At 45.0% G+C, this 21,148-nt stretch overlaps 1 protein-coding gene across 1 annotated transcript; it reads right to left on the bottom strand.

Moving 5' to 3' along the window:
- Positions 1–587: 587 nt before the first annotated feature.
- On the bottom strand, positions 588–5,641 carry LOC147849463 (splicing factor SF3a60 homolog). Its single transcript, XM_087337510.1, has 12 exons — positions 5,441–5,641; positions 5,116–5,229; positions 4,027–4,131; positions 3,780–3,922; positions 3,268–3,364; positions 3,042–3,197; positions 2,872–2,943; positions 2,644–2,784; positions 2,491–2,568; positions 2,275–2,403; positions 1,201–1,347; positions 588–968 (listed from the first exon to the last, which is right to left on the bottom strand). Exons 1-12 carry the CDS (start codon positions 5,612–5,614, stop codon positions 822–824), a joined length of 1,503 nt encoding a protein of 500 aa, XP_087193636.1. The 5' UTR covers positions 5,615–5,641; the 3' UTR covers positions 588–821.
- Between the last annotated feature and the right edge of the window lie 15,507 nt (positions 5,642–21,148).

Raw genomic sequence — 21,148 nt, 5'->3', positions numbered from 1 at the left:
ACGAAAATGATCTTTGCAACTTTGTGGAGGCATATTGTTAATAGTAATTAGGCATTTAAATGTTCAGAACCTATTAACCATGAGTGCTTTCTTGGCAATAATGTTTGAAGTTCGTCCATGACTACTTAACATATGGTAATCCTTTGGCAACAAAGTTGTCGGCAACCTCAAGGATCTTACGTTAGGATAGGAAAGAAGGCCTCTTGTCACAATCAGAAGTACATTTTACATACCACATGGATATAGGTATAATTGACATTGCCGAGTCCAGATTTCTCAATTCTGGAGTTGGTGATTGAGGATGGTGACAAATAGAGATTGAACCACCTACTGAAAATTGTTGTAGGAAATACGGAATGTGTGTTAATAATTAGCACGATCTTCTGTGCCTCAGAGGATTCCATTGTAATTCATAGTGCTAGTTTGATACATAGTGATGACATATATCAAAATAATATTGTACTAATTTTTACCCATATTATGAATAGTAGAATTCTCAAAACTAGGAGGTATTTTTAAGTCTAGCACTAATTATTCAACAGATTTTCCTTTTGATTGTTTAACCATCTGGCATTGATATCTCATAAAATAACGTGAATATTCATTGGTCCAAATAATTAGACTCGAACATATTCAGCCATCTTCACAATCACATCATGTGATTAAAACATTGCATACAAAAATGTTCATTGTCACTCGCCATTCGCATTCTTTTAATAAAGATCATGAGTTACATTTTTCTTAATTGAGAAATGGCAATGTATGTGCCGAGCCTTTTCACAACAGGGTGAGAATGTAATAAATCAAGCAGTGGATTGGACTTAGATGAGACCCTGTCGTTGTAAATCTGTATATGTCTTCTTATTATAGACATTTCCTTCTTGATCCTCATATTCTTCCTCTAAATCTGGCCGCCACTTATTTACTCCTTGTCTTTCTTGTATTCTCTCCCACAAGGCCTGAGCATCCTGTCATAGGAATGTTTTCGTGAAGCATAGTACATAATATATTAAAGAGAAAAAAGTTATCAAGATGCAAAGAATGTTGCATAAGATGAATATGAAATAGCTACCAGCTTTATTAGGCCCTTTCAAACAGAAAAGGGCATCACGATGGCAACATGTACTAATGTTATGCTGAGATTCCTAAAAATGTACAAACTCTTTCTAAATATCCTGATACAAACAACAGAAAGAACACCTTAATGGTCGTTATTTCGTGGAAGTTCTTTGTATTGGGGATACCAAGGCAACGCATTCCATGCTGATGTCTCCACTCTTTGAAGTGCCTTTCAAAAGCTCTCCGACCCCAATAGCTACTGTTTCCACAGATCTCGCAGTTGAATTCCTGCAAATATTTCCAGAACATGCAGTGGGAAGCAGAACAGAAGGAAATAGAAAGATATCAATTTGGTTTAAAAGATAGACATTTATTGCAGTAACATACACTGAAAGGTCTAAATTTTATACAAGTTTGAATCACCACTAGATGACCTAGATATAGATAACAGTAGTAGTAGTATTGCAAGAAAAAGGCTCAGACCAACATGTGATGGAAGAATATTACTTTCTAAGCTTCTCAAATACATGTCTTTAACTCATAAATAGAAATAACAAGCTGAAAATCCAAAAAGGTTCTCAAATGTTTGGTACCAGTACCAGCTATTCCAACGGTTGGAGCCTATGAGAACAAGTTACGTTTGACAGTGCCTAGCAGTGATAGAGCTTTCCACAAAGATGGATGCTCGGCAAGATAGGGATGAGGTATTCCAGACAATTCTAGAGATTAAGAAAGAATACAAAGAATGTTAAATAAATTACACTTACTTAAATCATGTGATGGTGTGTTAATTGGTCTTTCAATGATTTGAGTTAAAATACCTCTACATAAATGCTATTCTATATTTTCTTGCACTCGCAAATATATAGTGAATTAATTTAGACAAAATCAAAAGGATATGAAAACTAAATTTATTTGAACGATAATAACATAGTGTACAGAAGCAGTTAATTAGCGTTTCAAAGATTTATTCAAATGATCTATACATAAATTTCATTCTATATTTTCTTGCTATTCAGAACACACAGGATTAACTGCACAACTCATTCTCATGCTAGAGATTAGTCAGCCAATAGTGAAAAATATATATGTGCATATAGTGGGCTTTGCTTTTGATATTTCAGCAGTTCTTCTGTAAATGATGATGGTAATAGCTTTAAAGTGTTTAATAGCAAAAGTAGCACGCGAAGGTGCCTTTCAGATTGCAAAGCATACCTGGCCTAATCCATGTAGTTTATACAGCCAATAAGGGATAGGTTTTCCATCCCAACCCATTGGCAGCTTGAGAGGATTATAAATTTGCTGCTCTTCTTCATCGCTGTCACTTTCTGCTTGCACTTCCTCCTAGATACATCAACTAAAAATAAAACACCAGTACTACAGCAGCTGAAAAACTCATAATGACAAACTTGAGAAAAAGTGAGGAGGAACCTCTTCCCTTTCTGCTTCCATTTCTTCATATGTCAAAGCTTGCTTCTTTTCAACATGTGCCTTCGTCTCTTCAATCGCCTAGAATCAAACAAGATTTTAAGCAATACACAGCATGATGTCGAAGCATTAAGGAACTTAACACCATAATAATACCTCATGAAGCAATTCACAGAGGCGTTGAATCTTTACTTCTTGGAGTGCTATTTCTCTGAAAGCTTTTACGTCTTCCGGTTTTCCAGGACCACCCTTAACATTAGCAAAATGTTTGCGGTTGAGATTTTCCAGGGTGGTATACTAAAAACAACATAAACAGACGTAAAAATAAGTAGGAATTAGAAGGGATCTAAGAAAATTAGTCAATATTACTCAGAAGCAACGTACCTTAGTAAGGAAGAGCCTTTCTGCCCTTTGCTGGGCTGTACCACCAGCCTTCAATCCTAGTGCCATCAAAGCCTACAGGAAAATCTAAAATAATTAATCATCTATTAAGTAAACTAATAGCTTTAATGAGAGGTTATCTTCACTCAGAAATTGTCATTACAACAGGTTACCTGCTTAAGTTTCTCAGGCCCCAGTTCCACAAGTTCATCAACTGTTTCATAGTCATCCATGTCAATTGTCGATTGATCAGCATTGGATCGACCATCTTTATCTTCCCAACCTTGAACCGTGCCCGCTTCCCAACGTTCTTCAAAATCCATCTCGATCTAGACAACATACATTTAAGCATTAATGTAACAATGAGAGGCGTTTCAATATAAATGATTGGAAACAGACCTTGGAAAGAATTTTATCCAGATCTTGTAGAGGTTGTGTTCGCTCAAAAAAGGATTGAAGATATGCTGTCAAATCTGAAAGATAGCTTCTATATTTGCTGCAATTGGAGAAACTCAGTGTCAGGAGTTGAAATCATTAATCAGACATTAAGTTAAATGTTTATAGTGGACGTTTTACAAATGCAAATGCCACTCATAGTATTTAAAGTAACCACATGATTCATTTTTTTCACATATGATACACTGTTCCTACATGTCTATTTTATGTTCTACTTCATTGAAATTGTAGAATGTAACACAGTTTTGCCCCAAAATTTCCCCATTTATTTCCCAGGTTCCTCCCTTGACATGTACAAGCTGCACAAGGCCACCCCAATGCCATTTCTTTAGGGTTTAGGGTTCTCAAAAGAGAAAGATGATCTTACTTGGCACTTCAATGCTAAGACTTTTATAGCTCCATACCCATATGCATGTGATGTATGATTCCCATATAAAATAGTTGGCTTTACATGCCTGGAGAGCTTGTGTTTACGGGCAATCTTATGCGTCTGAGGAAATTCTTCTAGGTATGCAGAATACTCAATAGCAGGCCCGAACTTATAGTTCAAGTATTGATTATACAACTCGTGCATGTCTAAGTACTTCCCATTGGCCTCCTGCAAGAAGACATCCGTAAAGTAGAGAAGTCACACCACATATAGAAACGACCATAAGTTTATTACAACCACAATTATTTAATAGTGAGAAATAGACTAGAAACCTCGCCACTGAAGTCCACCCAAGGCTCCTCCTTGAGCAACTCCTCAGGATCATCTCCTGCATCGATCATCTTAGCATTAGGATGACGTCTATGATATTCACGAATCTGCATCAGCTCAAGATTAAAGAAAACTATCAGTAAAAAATCAGTTTTCACATGTGCAGTTAGCAGGAAATACTGAGGAAATCAGCCCCCACGCTTTCAACATAAAGACCATTGAAACATGCTGGATAAGAATGAACGCTGGACATGTGACGAGGGTGCCAAATTACTAGATCATTACTAGTTTAGGTGTCATATGAACTTAATATCAATGCTCACTTTATAGAGCAACACTGGAAGCCTACATTGACAGACTCCTCGGCCACATGCTTTGTCTTAGGGAAACTTGCAAGCCCTTCAAACTTCAATTATGCAGACATAAATCAGATTTCACAAATTCCATCTATTGCCTTCCTCTCTAATCTTGGCATGTAAAACTCTCCTCAGAAAAAATGAAGTATATAAAATGATTATTTAGATACAAAAGGTAATTTACAGAATCCATCTGCATTTCTTTATCACTGAGCTTGCTAAATAATGCTGATCCGAGAAAGTGAGCAGTCAAAATCTGTAATCCAGCCGCAAACCATAATTTATGAGATCTAGCGCAGAATATAACTCTCTCTCATTCCATTCTCTCCACGTCATCTAGGCCATATTTCAGCTGCTTCCTTAATCTCTTGCTCAAAGAAATCCCTTCCAGAAATCTTGCTCCAAACAACATTGAGAATTCTTTGACATCTCATCAGCATCATTGCAAAGGATTACTTTTAGCATATATACGAATGAACTACTGGATGAAGCTTTCCACTTAATAGTGCTGACATGGCTGTCTAGCATAACCTTTAGCAGATTCATTGAAGACTAGTAATTGATGCGTGCTATCTATACCTATTGTCACCATCATTGCCAACCATAATGCTTGCAAGCCATATATAAAGACCGCATATTGATGTACACTGCCTAGTGGTAGAAGAATGCTATAACCATTACCTAATATAATCTTTTGCATACATCATTTAACTCTAACTTATAGATGCATCCTACCTCTTTTAGGCGATCATAGAAGACACTAAACACATTCTGGCCGCCAGCACCTTGACCTCCCAACAAAGCCACCTCATCTTGCCGGGCGTGATCCTTGTCTTCATATATATCTATCTGCAAGAAGTAATAAGCACACTTATTAGAGGAAAGACGCCAAAAGATGGTTTACAATGATGAACCGAAGGGAAGGAGAACAAAATGAAATATATAAGCGGAAGGATGAGAGTTCCATAAAAAGAAAGGGATTCTTTTCATTCTTTCTTCCTCTGTGTGAGTGAGAGAGAGGGAGAGAGAGGGAGAGAGAGAGAAAGAGAGAGAGACTTACTAGGCGAGAGGATGTGAGCATGATGCTGTCGAGCATGTTCCTGACACGGTGGTTCTGATGGAGCCGCTCTTTCTGCGTCCTCACCTCGCGCTGCAGATCCTTGACAATCAACCTCTCCAACCGCTCTACTTCCTCGTGATCCGCACGGGTCTGCTCCAACAGTGTCCCAGACATGACGACGACTTACACAGAGCAGGAAAGGAAACCCTAATACTAAATAAACCTCTGCGCTTTCGTTCGTTCCTGTTGTGGCTGTGGCTGTGGCTGTGGCTGTGGCTGTGGCTGTGTGTTACATTATACATACAACTCCACTACACAGCTCCGAATTCCGCTGCTCCCACTCTTTCCTTCTTTTTTGCTTTGTCCAAATCAACCAAATTCATATCTTGCATTGGATTTGGCATGTAAAGAAGGCTTTTGATTTCTCTACAACAAAATGAAGAAGTAGAATTGACTTGTGGTGGGCCAAAGTTGGAGCTCTCAAGAAACATATCTTTAAACTTCTTTTTTGCCCTCTGCCCTAATCTATCGATCTATCTATGTATCCAGAGAATTCATCTATGTACATATAAGGAAACATATCTAAAACTGCCTTTTTGTCCTGTCCTACCGAATAAGTTCATCCATCCATTAGGAAACATATATGTAGCTAAAAACACTCCTCTTTTTGCCCTGCCAACAAGAACAACAAAAACAAGAGAGATACCAAGAGAGCCCCATCCACCGACTACGAAACATATATCTAAAAACTCCCTTTTTTGTTCTGACCTGCCCTGCCTTCACCTACGAAAAAGAAGAACAAAAACGAGAGAGAGAGAGAGAGAGAGAGAGAGAGAGAGAGAGAGAGAGAGAGAGATCCATGAGAGACTTTCAAACATATGACATAGCGCTTATGGCAACAAGGATAAGACAACTCGAGAGAAGGCTATAAGACTTGGAGTTGGCATTGGGACAATTAAAGACAACACAAGTATAAAACAAAGGCAAATTCGACAAGACACATTGATTTGACTACGTGATCGTGTACAACAATAACCTCGACAATCGATACAATTCAATGAGGAAGTTTGCAATCTCATGGTTTAGACTATACATTGTGACATGCACAAATGACAATGCCACCTACCACCTCACCGAACTCGACGAAACAAGGCTAGTAGTACTGGCCAGGCAAACAAGTTAAGATCTTCAAGGAGCGGCAGAGAGGCAAGCAAATCCTCAATGTCATTGGAGAAGAAGAACACGACAACGACCAAGCATCGAGTCACGAGGATGGCTTATATGACGAAAGGGGAAATTTTGAAGGTAGACTACAAAGGGCATAGAATTTGAATCATCATCAGTGCGAATTAAAGAATTATTCTCTATTTTTCTTTTTTTTTAATACAAAGTGGGGTAGTTTGCATTTAATGCAAAATGAGGCACCTCTCTCTTCATACAAAAAGTGCAAGGGAACTCATTTAGGTTCTACTTTTGGGGCGTTTTGAGTTGGCTTGGGGATAAGGAAGAGCTCTTCATTTCAACTTTGGTATTTTGGCATTTTGGGGGAGCATCAACTTTTGCCTTTGGGAGCTTGGGTGTTAAAGGATCCAACCAGCTCACTTACCGGTCATTTAAAGAGAGGACAAGGTGGTATTGAGAACATTGCTCCGACATTGAGGCCTCGTGACCATTGGTAGTAGTCGGTGTTACCGGCCGGCAAAGGAGTCCAGAGTGTGAAACGAAGGAGTTATTTAATTATTAGGAATGGTTGTAAGTAAGCTATTAGTGTGGGCGGACGGACCGGAATCGGTATGCCGTTCCGGATCCAGACCGATCCCGAACAGGTGCGGATGGCACCGTTTTGTATTAAAAACCGGAAACCTATTTAAAGGCCCGGATACAATGTAATGGGCAGCGGATAATTAATGAAGCTTAGTGTTTTTATCTCTATGTGTTAATTGTCGTTCTGCATTCATTGTTATATCTTACGCGTGTGATTATTAAGGACGATCTTGCTAAGTAGCCTAATTAAGTCGGATTAATCGTTGAGCCTAATCCTCTTGCCGTAACACCCCTTTGGTGAAGTGTCTTCCGTAGACACCCTGTGTTAGGCCATTGTCCGGCCCTAAGAGTTAACACAGTTTTTGGCGACCACGATTCCTGTTTTTGCAATGAACGACGGCACAAATGGATGACTAGATCAACGCACGACCTGGTTATAGATCGAACTCGACGCACTGCCGAAAGGCAAAGGAGACGTGAGGCTTTCCAGCAAGCGGCACAAGAAATTACAGCGGATCGCTCGTTTTCCAACGTAATCTGGAGAGTAGCGGAGGAGTCCCTCCGGTTACAGCAAACATCGCACCCGGATGATGACAGCAGCCTAATAAGCCTCCTGGAAACCGAATCCCTTCTCCAGGCGTTGGCAAGCAGAGAAGGCGAAGCAGAAGCCTTTTCAGCGTATGAATCGGATTCCGAAGGGGGATACAACGTGCACACGAACTACCGTAGCAGCAACGACACCCCGGGCGGACCGGGGGACGAAGGATCAGACACCTTACCGACACAGGAATTGGAAATGCTAAGGCTGGAACCTCCGGAACCAGAAGCAGAGGAAGAGCGACCTCCGACACCGGAAGTCGAGGAGGAGAGGCCTCCGTCACCAAAAGAAGATGAAAGACCACCGACGCCAGAGACAAATCAGGAAAGACCACCGACGCCGGAGAAAAACCAGGAACGACCACCAACACCACCAACCCGCGCACCGGTACCGGACGACGACATGCCGTTCCAGTACTCCAAGTATAGAGATGATCCGGACGCGGAAGCTCATGTTCACGCCTTTGAACAGACATGGGAAGCAAACCATGTGTCCCAACGATTGACCCCGGAGGAAGAGGAACGCTCTAAGATAGCGGAATTTGGCGTCACATTGGAGGGACCGACAGCAAGATGGCGCCGGACGCATGACCCGTCTACCATCACCACCTTCGCAGATTTTAAAGCTAAATTCTTGCATTTTTTCCAAAGGGAGGTGGACCAGATAGTAATGGTGGGCTTATTTTATACCATCCGACAGGAGGCAGGGGAGAGCATTCCCCAGTTTGTCATCCGGTTTCAACGGATGCATAGTCAGCTTGCCCGCGCACCCCCGGAGGAGGAATTACGGACTATATTCCTAAATGTGCTCCGGAAACCCCTACGCACGGTTTGCACGGTAATTGACTTCTGTGCAAGTACCATCGACCAGGTCATTGACCGGGTGAGAGATGGAAAACACAAGCTCCTAGCTCACACTGGGAGCACTCCAACGGGCGTTACTGTCCGATGAAGACCTCCGGTTTCGGCAAGCAATACAGTGCACAACCTGCTTGAATTCCGGACACTCGACACTAGAATGCACTATGAGGACGCAATGTGTAATCTGTCAATCCAAGGGCCATATGATGAATAGGTGCGAGTATAATCTATTGAACCGGCAAGCATCGCCCGTCCGACAAATAGAGCCACATAGCAGTCGGGATGAAGAAGAGGAACGCTGGCGGCGAATGGACCGCGACCGACCGGCACAAGATGTCTGGTATGGCGATCGACGGGAGAATGATGTTCGGTACGGTGATCGGCGTGATAACTACGACCGGTACGATAGATATGATCGGTACCAGGATTACAATAGACGATACGAACATTACGACCGGGAGCACTCCCCCGGGTATCGTCAGCAATGGGAGGAATACGGCAGATATAACGACCAACCTCGTCAAGAGTACCGCAATAAGAAGAACTATAACAAAAAACGACATTTCAAAAAAGGCGGCCACCCACGGGATCCGGAACAAGGAGCTTCAAGCAGCCAACCGGCCCAAAACCCCGCGCTTACCACAGGACCTGCCCCGGATACAACAAACAATGTCGAATCCAGCAATACCCGGAAAACCTACTGCTACTACTGCCGACAGGAAGGCCATTATAGTAATCAATGCCCGGTGAAGAGCTATGACAAATGACCGGCAGTAAATATGGTAGTCCCTGAAGTGGCAGATCTACAGCAGGTGACCACAAGGTCGAAGGGCATGGCCAAGGAATGGGAGACGCAGGAGACCATCCGGAAGCAAGCGACGGAATGGGTGAAGAAAGCAAACAAGCAAAACGTAACAGACTTAGAGTGGCAAAAGGAGAACACCGTAGGGCTTGCCGGCGGCAGTCACTCCGAGAACGAGACATGGCAGGCGTTGCAAGAATGCCAGATTACGCTGCCACTAGGAAGACTCCTACAGCTCGTGCCAAGATTCACGGAAGGATTGAAGACAGCCAGGACGGAAGGAGAATCATCACTGGCACCGGTACTCTTCTCGAATCCGGAGGAGGGACCAACGGTGGTGGACACCAACAGTCCGGTAATTACTGCCATTGTAAAAGGGAAAGAACTCCCCGACACAGTAATAGACGGAGGCTCCGGTGTGAATGTAATAAGCCTCCGGACGTGTGATGCCTTGGGAATCCACGAGTGGGAGCCGTGTCCGTTCTGGTTACGGATGGCCGATACAAGCTTAGTGCGGCCAACAGGATTAATACGAAAATTAGAAGTCACCGTTGGCGGTCATACATTTCACATTTCGGCAGTAGTGCTACAATTACAGGCACAAGGCGCATACCCGCTATTGCTGGGGCGGGCGTGGTTGAAAATGGCACATATCAAACAGAATTGGAGGAAAAATATAATTACCTTCCGGCGAGGAAAAGCCAAGGTATGGGTACCAACACAGCCAAGGACGAGCATTGGCAAGGAATGTACACCGTTGTATGCAGAGTGCGTCAACATGCTAGAAGGGTTAGCTGATGAAGAAGAAGCTCAGTACTTGTAGGAAAACCCGAAGATCGTACCCCTCTTCGAAATTGACATTACCGAAGCAGTAGCACCATACTTACCGCAGCCGGAAGAGACTGAAGCAGAACCGGATAAGGATGCAATCCGAGAGTTACGACAAGCGCAGGAAGCGTTGGAACGGGAAATGGCCGTTTCACAGCGCGTAAAAGCGTCTCAACTTGAAGAGGTGAACCTAGGGACCACGGACGAAGCAAAACCGGTGCACATCGCCAAGGAGATGAAGTCCGAAGACAAAACACGATGATCACACTTCTCACGGAATTTCGTGACGTGTTTGCCTGGTCATACGAAGACATGCGAGGGCTCGACCCTCAGTTATACCAGCATCAGATTCACTTGAGCAAGGATGCAAAACCAGTGGCACAAAGACGGTACCGGATGAATCCCAATTATGCCGCCAAAGTCAAGGAGGAAATCGACAAACTGCTAAGAGTTGGCTTTATCCGTCCGGTAAAGAAAGCGACATGGTTGAACCCGATCGTAGTCGTACCGAAGAAGAACGGAAAAATTCGAATTTGTGTGGACTACCGGAAACTCAATGCGGCTACGGTAATGGATGCGTTTCCACTTCCGTTCACAGATGGAGTGTTGGATGCCGTCGCCGGCCATGAGGTCTATAGCTTTCTAGACGAATTTAGCGGGTACAATCAGATCCGGATGCACCTGTCATGATATGGCAAGACTCGAACCCATGACCTTATGCTACATGGGTCGAGCTACTACCATTAGACTATGAATTGTAATTTGTAGGATATTATTTTCATTTATGTTTTATCATAGAAAATTGATGTATATTCCAGATCTCTCTGGAACATTCTAGAAGCTTCAGGCTTATTCCTAGAAACGCTATAAAAGGAGGCACAAGGCATTGTTTTGAACCAAATTGGTTCAACACCAGTCTTAATCCTCTTCGCCGCTTTGTACTTATCTTTCACATAATATATTAGCCGTTGTCATCATCTCTCTCTCTCTCTCATTCTCGATATCTCTCTCTCCTCTTCTCACTTCCTCTCTCGGGAGTCTTACGTAGTCCCGTCCCCCTTAGTACTAATAGTACTACTCTTCTTTAGTACTAATTCCATCTCTGTTTTAGTACTATTCCTGACTAATAGTACTACTCTTCTTTAGTACTAATTCCATCTCTGTTTTAGTACTATTCCTGACTAATAGTACTACTCTTCTTTAGTACTAATTCCATCTCTGTTTTAGTACTATTCCTGACAGTTTGAACCAATTTTCTCCTCCAGCCTACTTGTCACTCTCCCTCATCCTCCTACCCTTTTCCCTATACTATGGCTACTGTTAGCGCCCAAGAATACCAATCCGTTTTCTCCGAGCTACAGTGCCTAAAAGAAAAGTTTGTTGCCCTGGAACAAGAAAACCAACAATTGATAGGGGATCTGCAACAAATCGCTCTAGAAAAACAACAAACGCAACAACAACATGGGGAGTTAGCGTTACAGGTACAACAACTCGAAGCAGCGTTGCAACAACAAGGATCAAGTCCCTAAGGATTTCATAAAGAGCCCAAGATTGGACTTCCTGTGAAATTTGATGGAACGCGATCGCAATTCTGGGGATTCCTTAATCAGGTACGCTTAGTCATCCAGATGCATCCTTCCTGATATCCCACTGATGCATCTCGAGTCGGCCTAATAGGTGTCACGGATCATAAACTCAAGAGACAACGAAGAAGATAACCAAATGGACAAGAAAGAATATAGTACTAAAGGAAAGACTCCATAACTGGTGTTGTTCACCTTGAATTCCTTCAAGGTGAACTCCTCTATTTATACTACATGGCATGCATACTTGTTGCACGCATGTGAATCTACAATAGAGCATGTAGGTATGCATGCATGTGCCAAGTGTAAATACTACAAGGGAGCAACTATGCACATGATGCTAGCAAAATAATAAGGAACAATTACATACATAACTAGTACTAGATATCTTGGTTAACTCATAATAGTAGATTATAACATGGTCGTGTCAAGAGTTCGAATCTTGACATTATCCCCCCTCTTACGCCGCCGCCTTCCCAAATCGGCCGCTGGTTTGTGGGGATATCGGTGATGAAAATCTTGGACGACCTCTGGGGCATTTTGTAAATTTTCCGATGGTTCCCATGTGGCCTCAGACATGGGGTAACCCCTCCATAGGACGAGGTATTGCAAGTGTCGACGGTGCCAACGCGAGTCAAGGATTTGGTCGACCTCGTATTCCTCCCCTGTCGTCAATTGCACAGGTGGTGGTGGTGGGGCTTGACGTCCTGGGAGTTGTGAAGCATAATGGGGTTCGAGGAGGGAGACATGAAAAACATCGTGAATCCGAAAGTGGGATGGAAGGGCGAGCCGGAAGGCGACGGGATTGATGCACTCGATGATACGGAATGGTCCCAACTTCTTGTAATCAAGTTTCGCACATGGACGAGTAGTAGAGATGTGTCGACGTAACAACCAAACCATGTCTCCAACGACAAAGTGTGGAGTGGAAGATCGATGGCGATCAGCCTGCTTCTTGTATCGTTCATTAGCAAGACTAAGCTCCAAGGATAAATCATGATGTACTTCTTCCAAAATGCGGGCACGATCCTCCGCCGAAGGGTTCACGGAAGTGGTAGGAAGGGAAATGTTGAAGCGAGGATGTAAACCGTAGTTGGCAAAGAAGGGAGTGACGCCAGTCGATGCATGGAGTGAATTATTGTAGGCGAATTCCGCGAGCGAAAGTAAGTTGACCCAATCATCTTGTTGGTAACTAACCGAGCACCGAAGATACTGCTCAAGGATTTGGTTGACACGCTCCGTTTGCCCGTCAGTTTGGGGGTGATAAGCGGAGGACAACTTGACAGAGATGCCTAAAGTTTGTAGCAGGCGCTGCCAGAAGTGAGAGACAAACTGGGGTCCGCGATCCGAGATGACATCATCGGGGAGTCCATGCAAGCGTACTACATTGTTGAGTAGGAGATGCACCATTCCTTCTCCGGAAATGGTTTTGGAGCATGGAGTGAAGTGAGCCATCTTCGTAAACCGATCGACAACGACCAACACCGAGTCATAGCTATTGACCAAGGGTAGATCAGTTATCAGGTCCATAGAGATAGAGGCCCAAGGACGACGAGGACATGGAAGCGGCTGTAGTAAGCCGTATGGCCGATGATGAATGGCTTTGGAGCGAGCACAAACCTCACAACTCTTTATGTATTCTTTGACCAGCTTCCATGGTTGTGGCCACCAATACCCCCGAGAGATTAGCTCGAGGGTTTTCGCGACCCCGAAATGACCTGCAAGTGGGTCATCGTGGCATTCCCGCAACACCCGGGTGCGACATGGGCCCTCTGGGACGTATAAGAGATGATCTCGGAACAACAAACCCTCTTGTATGGTGAAGGTGTCAAGATCCTTCCTTTTGGTCGCCTTGGAGGGGTTTTGCAAACTATCTCGAATCTCGTTGGCGAACGCATCGGTCTTGGATGCATCAGTGATTTGTTGGAGTAAAGAATCATCCTGCAACATACAAGTGGCAAACAGATGCAATTGGTCGGGTTTCAACAAACGTCTAGATTGTTGAGCATAAGCAGCATCCCCAGGGCGGAGTGCAAGGTCAGCTCGGCGAGAAAGGGCATCAGCCTTCCCATGTTGGCCTCCAGGTCGAAATACGATCTCAAAATCGTAGTCGGCGAGAAATGTAGACCAACGGCCCTGCCTTCGATTCAAAGTACGAGTGGTGGAAAAATAAACTAAATTTTTATGATCAGTCACTACCTGGACACGATGTTGTGCGCCGGCCAAGTAGGGTCGCCATTCTTCAAAGGCAGCAATGATAGCAGCAAGCTCCTTGTCGTAAATGGGATAATTGATTTCAGATGCCGTAAATTTTTGGGAATAGTAAGCCACTGGGTGCATTAGGTTGTTGTCGTCTGCTTGGGATAAGATGGCGCCAATGGCAAAGTCAGAGGCATCGGTTTCGACTTGGAAGGGTTTTGTGGGGTCGGCATGTAGCAGCACCGGGGCAGTGATGAATGCGTGTTTGAGTGAGTCGAACGCATTTTGTGCCTCCGAGGTCCATAAAAATGGAGTGCCTTTATGGGTGAGAGCGATAAGAGGTTGTGCTAGGGTGGAAAACCCCTTGATGAAGCGACGGTAAAAATTCGCGAAGCCGAGGAAGGATTGCACATCTTTAAGTCGCCTTGGAGTCGCCCACGCCTGAATGACAGAGACCTTCTTCATATCCATGGTGATGCCAGTGGGCGAGATGATGTAGCCCAGAAATTCGATCGAGGTACGGTCGAACTCGCATTTCTCGCTTTTGGCATAGAGGCCATGCTCGCGAAGTTTGGCCAGAACTAATCGGACTTGGCGAGTGTGCTCCTCCATGTTTGGCGAGAAAATGAGAATATCATCGAGGTAAATGACAACAAAAAGATCAAGATATTCTCGGAAAATATCGTTCATCATATGTTGAAAAACTGCGGGAGCGTTAGTAAGACCAAAAGGCATTACCTTGTATTCGAAATGCCCATACCGTGTTCGAAATGCGGTTTTCCATTCATCCCCCGGCTTGATGCGTACTAGATTGTACGCGCCACGCAGATCAACTTTGGAGAAGACACGCGCAACTCGGAGCCGATCAAGGAGTTCGGGGATCAGAGGTAGCGGATAGCGGTTGCGCACAGTGAGTTTGTTGAGACCTCGGTAGTCTACGCATAAGCGTAGAGAGCCGTCCTTCTTCTTCACAAATAAAATGGGGGCCCCGGCTGGTGACTTAGAAGGTTGAATAAAGCCTTTCTCGAGGTTCTCATCAAGATACACACGAAGGGCCTTCAACTCTGGTGCAGACAACGCATATAGAGGACCAAAGGGTGGACACGCACCTTCTTGAAGATCAATCGGACAGTCGTAGAGCCGGTGTTCAGGCAACCGATCAGCATTACATTTTTCAAATACGTCGGAGAAGTGTTGGTATTTTTCAGGAATAACATGGAGTGTGTTAGAAATGGTGCCACAAACAAACCCATCCTGGACGGATGATGGGGTAGTCAATTCGGAGTCGACCGTCTCCGAAGGATAGGAAACTGAATTTACCTTCATACTTTTGCACGAGCATCTTGGCTTGCTAAATGTGATCAAGCGGTTGCACCAATCCACTATTGGATTGTGCGCCTCCAACCACGTTAGTCCTAAGACGATCGGATGTCGAGGAGATGCGATGAGGTAAAAAGTGAGCTCCTCTTGGTGTGAGCCCACCCGAAGCCCTAATGGGATTGTAGCTTGAGTAATTGCACCTGACGAGAGGACGCACCCGTCGATGGCTTCAACTGGAATGGGTTTTGAGAGGCCAACGACAGGTACGCCATGTGCTTGGGCAAACGCGACGTCGATGAAGCAAGAAGATGCCCCAGAATCAAGTAAAGCAACAGACTGAATGGAACTAGAGTTAAACGAAAGCCATACCTCCAATGTGAAATTGCCTGATGGTCCGGCAATGGAACCAAGAGAATGTGGGCGACGGGAGATGTCCAGTTGCATGGCTCCTACTGCAACCGAACGATGTCGTTTTCCGGATGTTGGGGTCCGTTAGCTCTATGGAATTGTGGGCGAGTACTCCTAGGACAATGGCGAACGACATGACCGGAGGCGCCACAATACATGCACAAGCCATTAGCCCGCCGAAATTGTCGTTCAGCATCAGTCAATGGTCGAAATCGGGCTTGATCAATTTCCATGGGGACAGGAGCATCTGCCGAAGTAGGCGAGTGTGAGGATGCTTGGGGTTGTATGACCGGGGCGTGGCGTGGAAGTGAATGAGGTGGGAACCAAGTCCGGCGCTCTTCTTGGCGAAATTCGAAAAGACGATTGTCACAATGGACTGCTTGTGAAATCGCTTGGGATAACGAGGTGGGCTCCGGAAAGTTTAAGAGAAGATTCTTGACATTGCTTCGAAGACCGCGCCGAAAGTGATCAGCTAAAGCTTGATCATCCCAATTGACGTCGCATGCTAGTTGTCGAAATTCGGAAGCATAGACCGAAGCTGCACGTGAACCTTGTTCGAGTGCATAAATCTTGTTAAGAGCTGTACGTCGTCGGTCCGTCTCTCCAAATGTGGCCTCTAACTCGGCGAGGAAGGCGGGAAAGTCCTCCAATAAAGGTGATGAGGTTTCTACCAATGGTGCAAACCAAGCTTGGGCCGGACCGGAGAGAAGGGTGCCCACAAGGCCGACTTGTCGAAGACCATCTCCATAACGTTGAGGTTGTAGCCGAATGATAAGTCGAACTTGGTTGATGAACCCTCGGAAACGCGACCTCGTTCCATCAAATTTTTCTGGGAGGCTAACCTTAGGCTCAAGAAACTGTGATGAAGCTAGGCTAGATGTTGGTAGAAGATCGGGCTCTAGGCTAGGTTGTTGTGGGAGACTAGGGTTCGGGGGTTGTGAGGATAGGGAGGTACCGACTTGAAGTTCTTGTAAAGAATTTCGAAGAGCTTCATTTTCAAGCTGTAGTTGTCGTAAGGCTACCATTATTTGGCCTAACTCACTAGTTGAGTCGGACATAGCTATGGCTTATGAGAGGGAGAGCTATGAGGATGGAAGGTGAACAAACTGTCACGGATCATAAACTCAAGAGACAACGAAGAAGATAACCAAATGGACAAGAAAGAATATAGTACTAAAGGAAAGACTCCATAACTGGTGTTGTTCACCTTGAATTCCTTCAAGGTGAACTCCTCTATTTATACTACATGGCATGCATACTTGTTGCACGCATGTGAATCTACAATAGAGCATGTAGGTATGCATGCATGTGCCAAGTGTAAATACTACAAGGGAGCAACTATGCACATGATGCTAGCAAAATAATAAGGAACAATTACATACATAACTAGTACTAGATATCTTGGTTAACTCATAATAGTAGATTATAACATGGTCGTGTCAAGAGTTCGAATCTTGACATTACTGTCACGGATCATAAACTCAAGAGACAACCAAGAAGATAACCAAATGGACAAGAAAGAAGATAGTACTAAAGGAAAGACTCCATAACTGGTGTTGTTCACCTTGAATTCCTTCAAGGTGAACTCCTCTATTTATACTACATGGCATGCACACTTGTTGCACGCATGTGAATCTACAATAGAGCATGTAGGTATGCATGCATGTGCCAAGTGTAAATACTACAAAGGAGCAACTATGCACATGATGCTAGCAAAATAATAAGGACCAATTACATACATAACTAGTACTAGATATCTTGGTTAACTCATAATAGTAGATTATAACATGGTCGTGTCAAGAGTTCGAATCTTGACATTATCCCCCCTCTTACGCCGCCTTCCCAAATCGGCCGCTGGTTTGTGGGGATATCGGTGATGAAAATCTTGGACGACCTCTGGGGCATTTTGTAAATTTGCCGATGGTTCCCATGTGGCCTCAGACATGGGGTAACCCCGCCATAGGACGAGGTATTGCAAGTGTCGACGGTGCCAACGCGAGTCAAGGATTTGGTCGACCTCGTATTCCTCCCCTGTCGTCAACTGCACAGGTGGTGGTGGTGGGGCTTGACGTCCTGGGAGTTGTGAAGCATAATGGGGTTCGAGGAGGGAGACATGAAAAACATCGTGAATCCGGAAGTGGGATGGAAGGGCGAGCCGGAAGGCGACGGGATTGATGCACTCGATGATACGGAATGGTCCCAACTTCTTGTAATCAAGTTTCGCACATGGACGAGTAGTAGAGATGTGTCGACGTAACAACCAGACCATGTCTCCAACGACAAAGTGTGGAGTGGAAGATCGATGGCGATCAGCCTGCTTCTTGTATCGTTCATTAGCAAGACTAAGCTCCAAGGATAAATCATGATGTACTTCTTCCAAAATGCGGGCACGATCCTCCGCCGAAGGGTTCACGGAAGTGGTAGGAAGGGAAATGTTGAAGCGAGGATGTAAACCATAGTTGGCAAAGAAGGGAGTGACGCCAGTCGATGCATGGAGAGAATTATTGTAGGCGAATTCCGCGAGCGAAAGTAAGTTGACCCAATCATCTTGTTGGTAACTAACCGAGCACCGAAGATACTGCTCAAGGATTTGGTTGACAGGCTCCGTTTGCCCGTCAGTTTGGGGGTGATAAGCGGAGGACAACTTGACAGAGATGCCTAAAGTTTGTAGCAAGCGCTGCCAGAAGTGAGAGACAAACTGGGGTCCGCGATCCGAGATGACATCATCGGGGAGTCCATGCAAGCGTACTACATTGTTGAGTAGGAGATGCACCATTCCTTCTCCGGAAATGGTTTTGGAGCATGGAGTGAAGTGAGCCATCTTCGTAAACCGATCGACAACGACCAACACCGAGTCATAACTATTGACCAAGGGTAGATCAGTTATCAGGTCCATAGAGATAGAGGCCCAAGGACGACGAGGACATGGAAGCGGCTGTAGTAAGCCGTATGGCCGATGATGAATGGCTTTGGAGCGAGCACAAACCTCACAACTCTTTATGTATTCTTTGACCAGCTTCCATGGTTGTGGCCACCAATACCCCCGAGAGATTAGCTCGAGGGTTTTCGCGACCCCGAAATGACCTGCAAGTGGGTCATCGTGGCATTCCCGCAACACCCGGGTGCGACATGGGCCCTCTGGGACGTATAAGAGATGATCTCGGAACAACAAACCCTCTTGTATGGTGAAGGTGTCAAGATCCTTCCTTTTGGTCGCCTTGGAGGGGTTTTGCAGACTATCTCGAATCTCGTTGGCGAACGCATCGGTCTTGGATGCATCAGTGATTTGTTGGAGTAAAGAATCATCCTGCAACATACAAGTGGCAAACATATGCAATTGGTCGGGTTTCAACAAACGTCTAGATTGTTGAGCATAAGCAGCATCCCCAGGGCGGAGTGCAAGGTCAGCTCGGCGAGAAAGGGCATCAGCCTTCCCATGTTGGCCACCAGGTCGAAATACAATCTCAAAATCGTAGTCAGCGAGAAATGTTGACCAACGGGCCTGCCTTCGATTCAAAGTACGAGTGGTGGAAAAATAAACTAAATTTTTATGATCAGTCACTACCTGGACACGATGTTGTGCGCCGGCCAAGTAGGGTCGCCATTCTTCAAAGGCAGCAATGATAGCAGCAAGCTCCTTGTCGTAAATGGGATAATTGATTTCGGATGCCGTAAATTTTCGGGAATAGTAAGCCACTGGGTGCATTAGGTTGTTGTCGTCTGCTTGGGATAAGATGGCGCCAATGGCAAAGTCAGAGGCATCGGTTTCGACTTGGAAGGGTTTTGTGGGGTCGGCATGTAGCAGCACCGGGGCAGTGATGAATGCGTGTTTGAGTGAGTCGAACGCATTTTGTGCCTCTGAGGTCCATAAAAATGGAGTGCCCTTATGGGTGAGAGCGATAAGAGGTTGTGCTAGGGTGGAAAACCCCTTGATGAAGCGACGGTAAAAATTTGCGAAGCCGAGGAAGGATTGCACATCTTTAAGTCGCCTTGGAGTCGCCCACGCCTGAATGACAGAGACCTTCTTCATATCCATGGTGATGCCAGTGGGCGAGATGATGTAGCCCAGAAATTCGATCGAGGTACGGTCGAACTCGCATTTCTCGCCTTTGGCATAAAGGCCATGCTCGCGAAGTTTGGCCAGAACTAATTGGACTTGGCGAGTGTGCTCCTCCATGTTTGGCGAGAAAATGAGAATATCATCGAGGTAAATGACAACAAAAAGATCAAGATATTCCCGGAAAATATCGTTCATCATATGTTGAAAAACTGCGGGAGCGTTAGTAAGACCAAAAGGCATTACCTTGTATTCGAAATGCCCATACCGTGTTCGAAATGCGGTTTTCCATTCATCCCCCGGCTTGATGCGTACTAGATTGTACGCGCCACGCAGATCAACTTTGGAGAAGACACGCGCAACTCGGAGCCGATCAAGGAGTTCGGGGATCAGAGGTAGCGGATAGCGGTTGCGCACAGTGAGTTTGTTGAGACCTCGGTAGTCGACGCATAAGCGTAGAGAGCCGTCCTTCTTCTTCACAAATAAAATGGGGGCCCCGGCTGGTGACTTAGAAGGTTGAATAAAGCCTTTCGCGAGGTTCTCATCAAGATACACACGAAGGGCCTTCAACTCTGGTGCAGACAACGCATATAGAGGACCAAAGGGTGGACACGCACCTTCTTGAAGATCAATCGGACAGTCGTAGAGCCGATGTTCAGGCAACCGATCAGCATTACATTTTTCAAATACGTCGGAGAAGTGTTGGTATTTTTCGGGAATAACATGGAGTGTGTTAGAAATGGCGCCACAAACAAACCCATCCTGGACGAATGATGGGGTAGTCAATTCGGAGTCGACCGTCTCCGAAGGATAGGAAACTGAATTTACCTTCATACTTTTGCACGAGCATCTTGGCTTGCTAAATGTGATCGAGCGGTTGCACCAATCTACTATTGGATTGTGCGCCTCCAACCACGTTAGTCCTAAGACGATCGGATGTCGAGGAGATGCGATGAGGTAAAAGGTGAGCTCCTCTTGGTGTGAGCCCACCCGAAGCCCTAATGGGATTGTAGCTTGAGTAATTGCACCTGACGAGAGGACGCACCCGTCAATGGCTTCAACTGGAATGGGTTTTGAGAGGCCAACGACAGGTACGCCATGTGCTTGGGCAAACGCGACGTCGATGAAGCAAGAAGATGCCCCAGAATCAAGTAAAGCAACAGACTGAATGGAACTAGAGTTAAACGAAAGCCATACCTCCAATGTGAAATTGCCTGATGGTCCGGCAATGGAACCAAGAGAATGTGGGCGACGGGAGATGTCCAGTTGCATGGCTCCTACTGCAACCG

The sequence above is a fragment of the Azolla caroliniana genome, unplaced genomic scaffold, assembly GCF_043228905.1.
Source record: "Azolla caroliniana isolate FFs.n. ecotype wild unplaced genomic scaffold, voAzoCaro1.0.p SCAF_53, whole genome shotgun sequence".
Taxonomy (NCBI): domain Eukaryota; kingdom Viridiplantae; phylum Streptophyta; class Polypodiopsida; order Salviniales; family Salviniaceae; genus Azolla; species Azolla caroliniana.
This window is presented reverse-complemented; position numbering and strand designations above follow the sequence as displayed.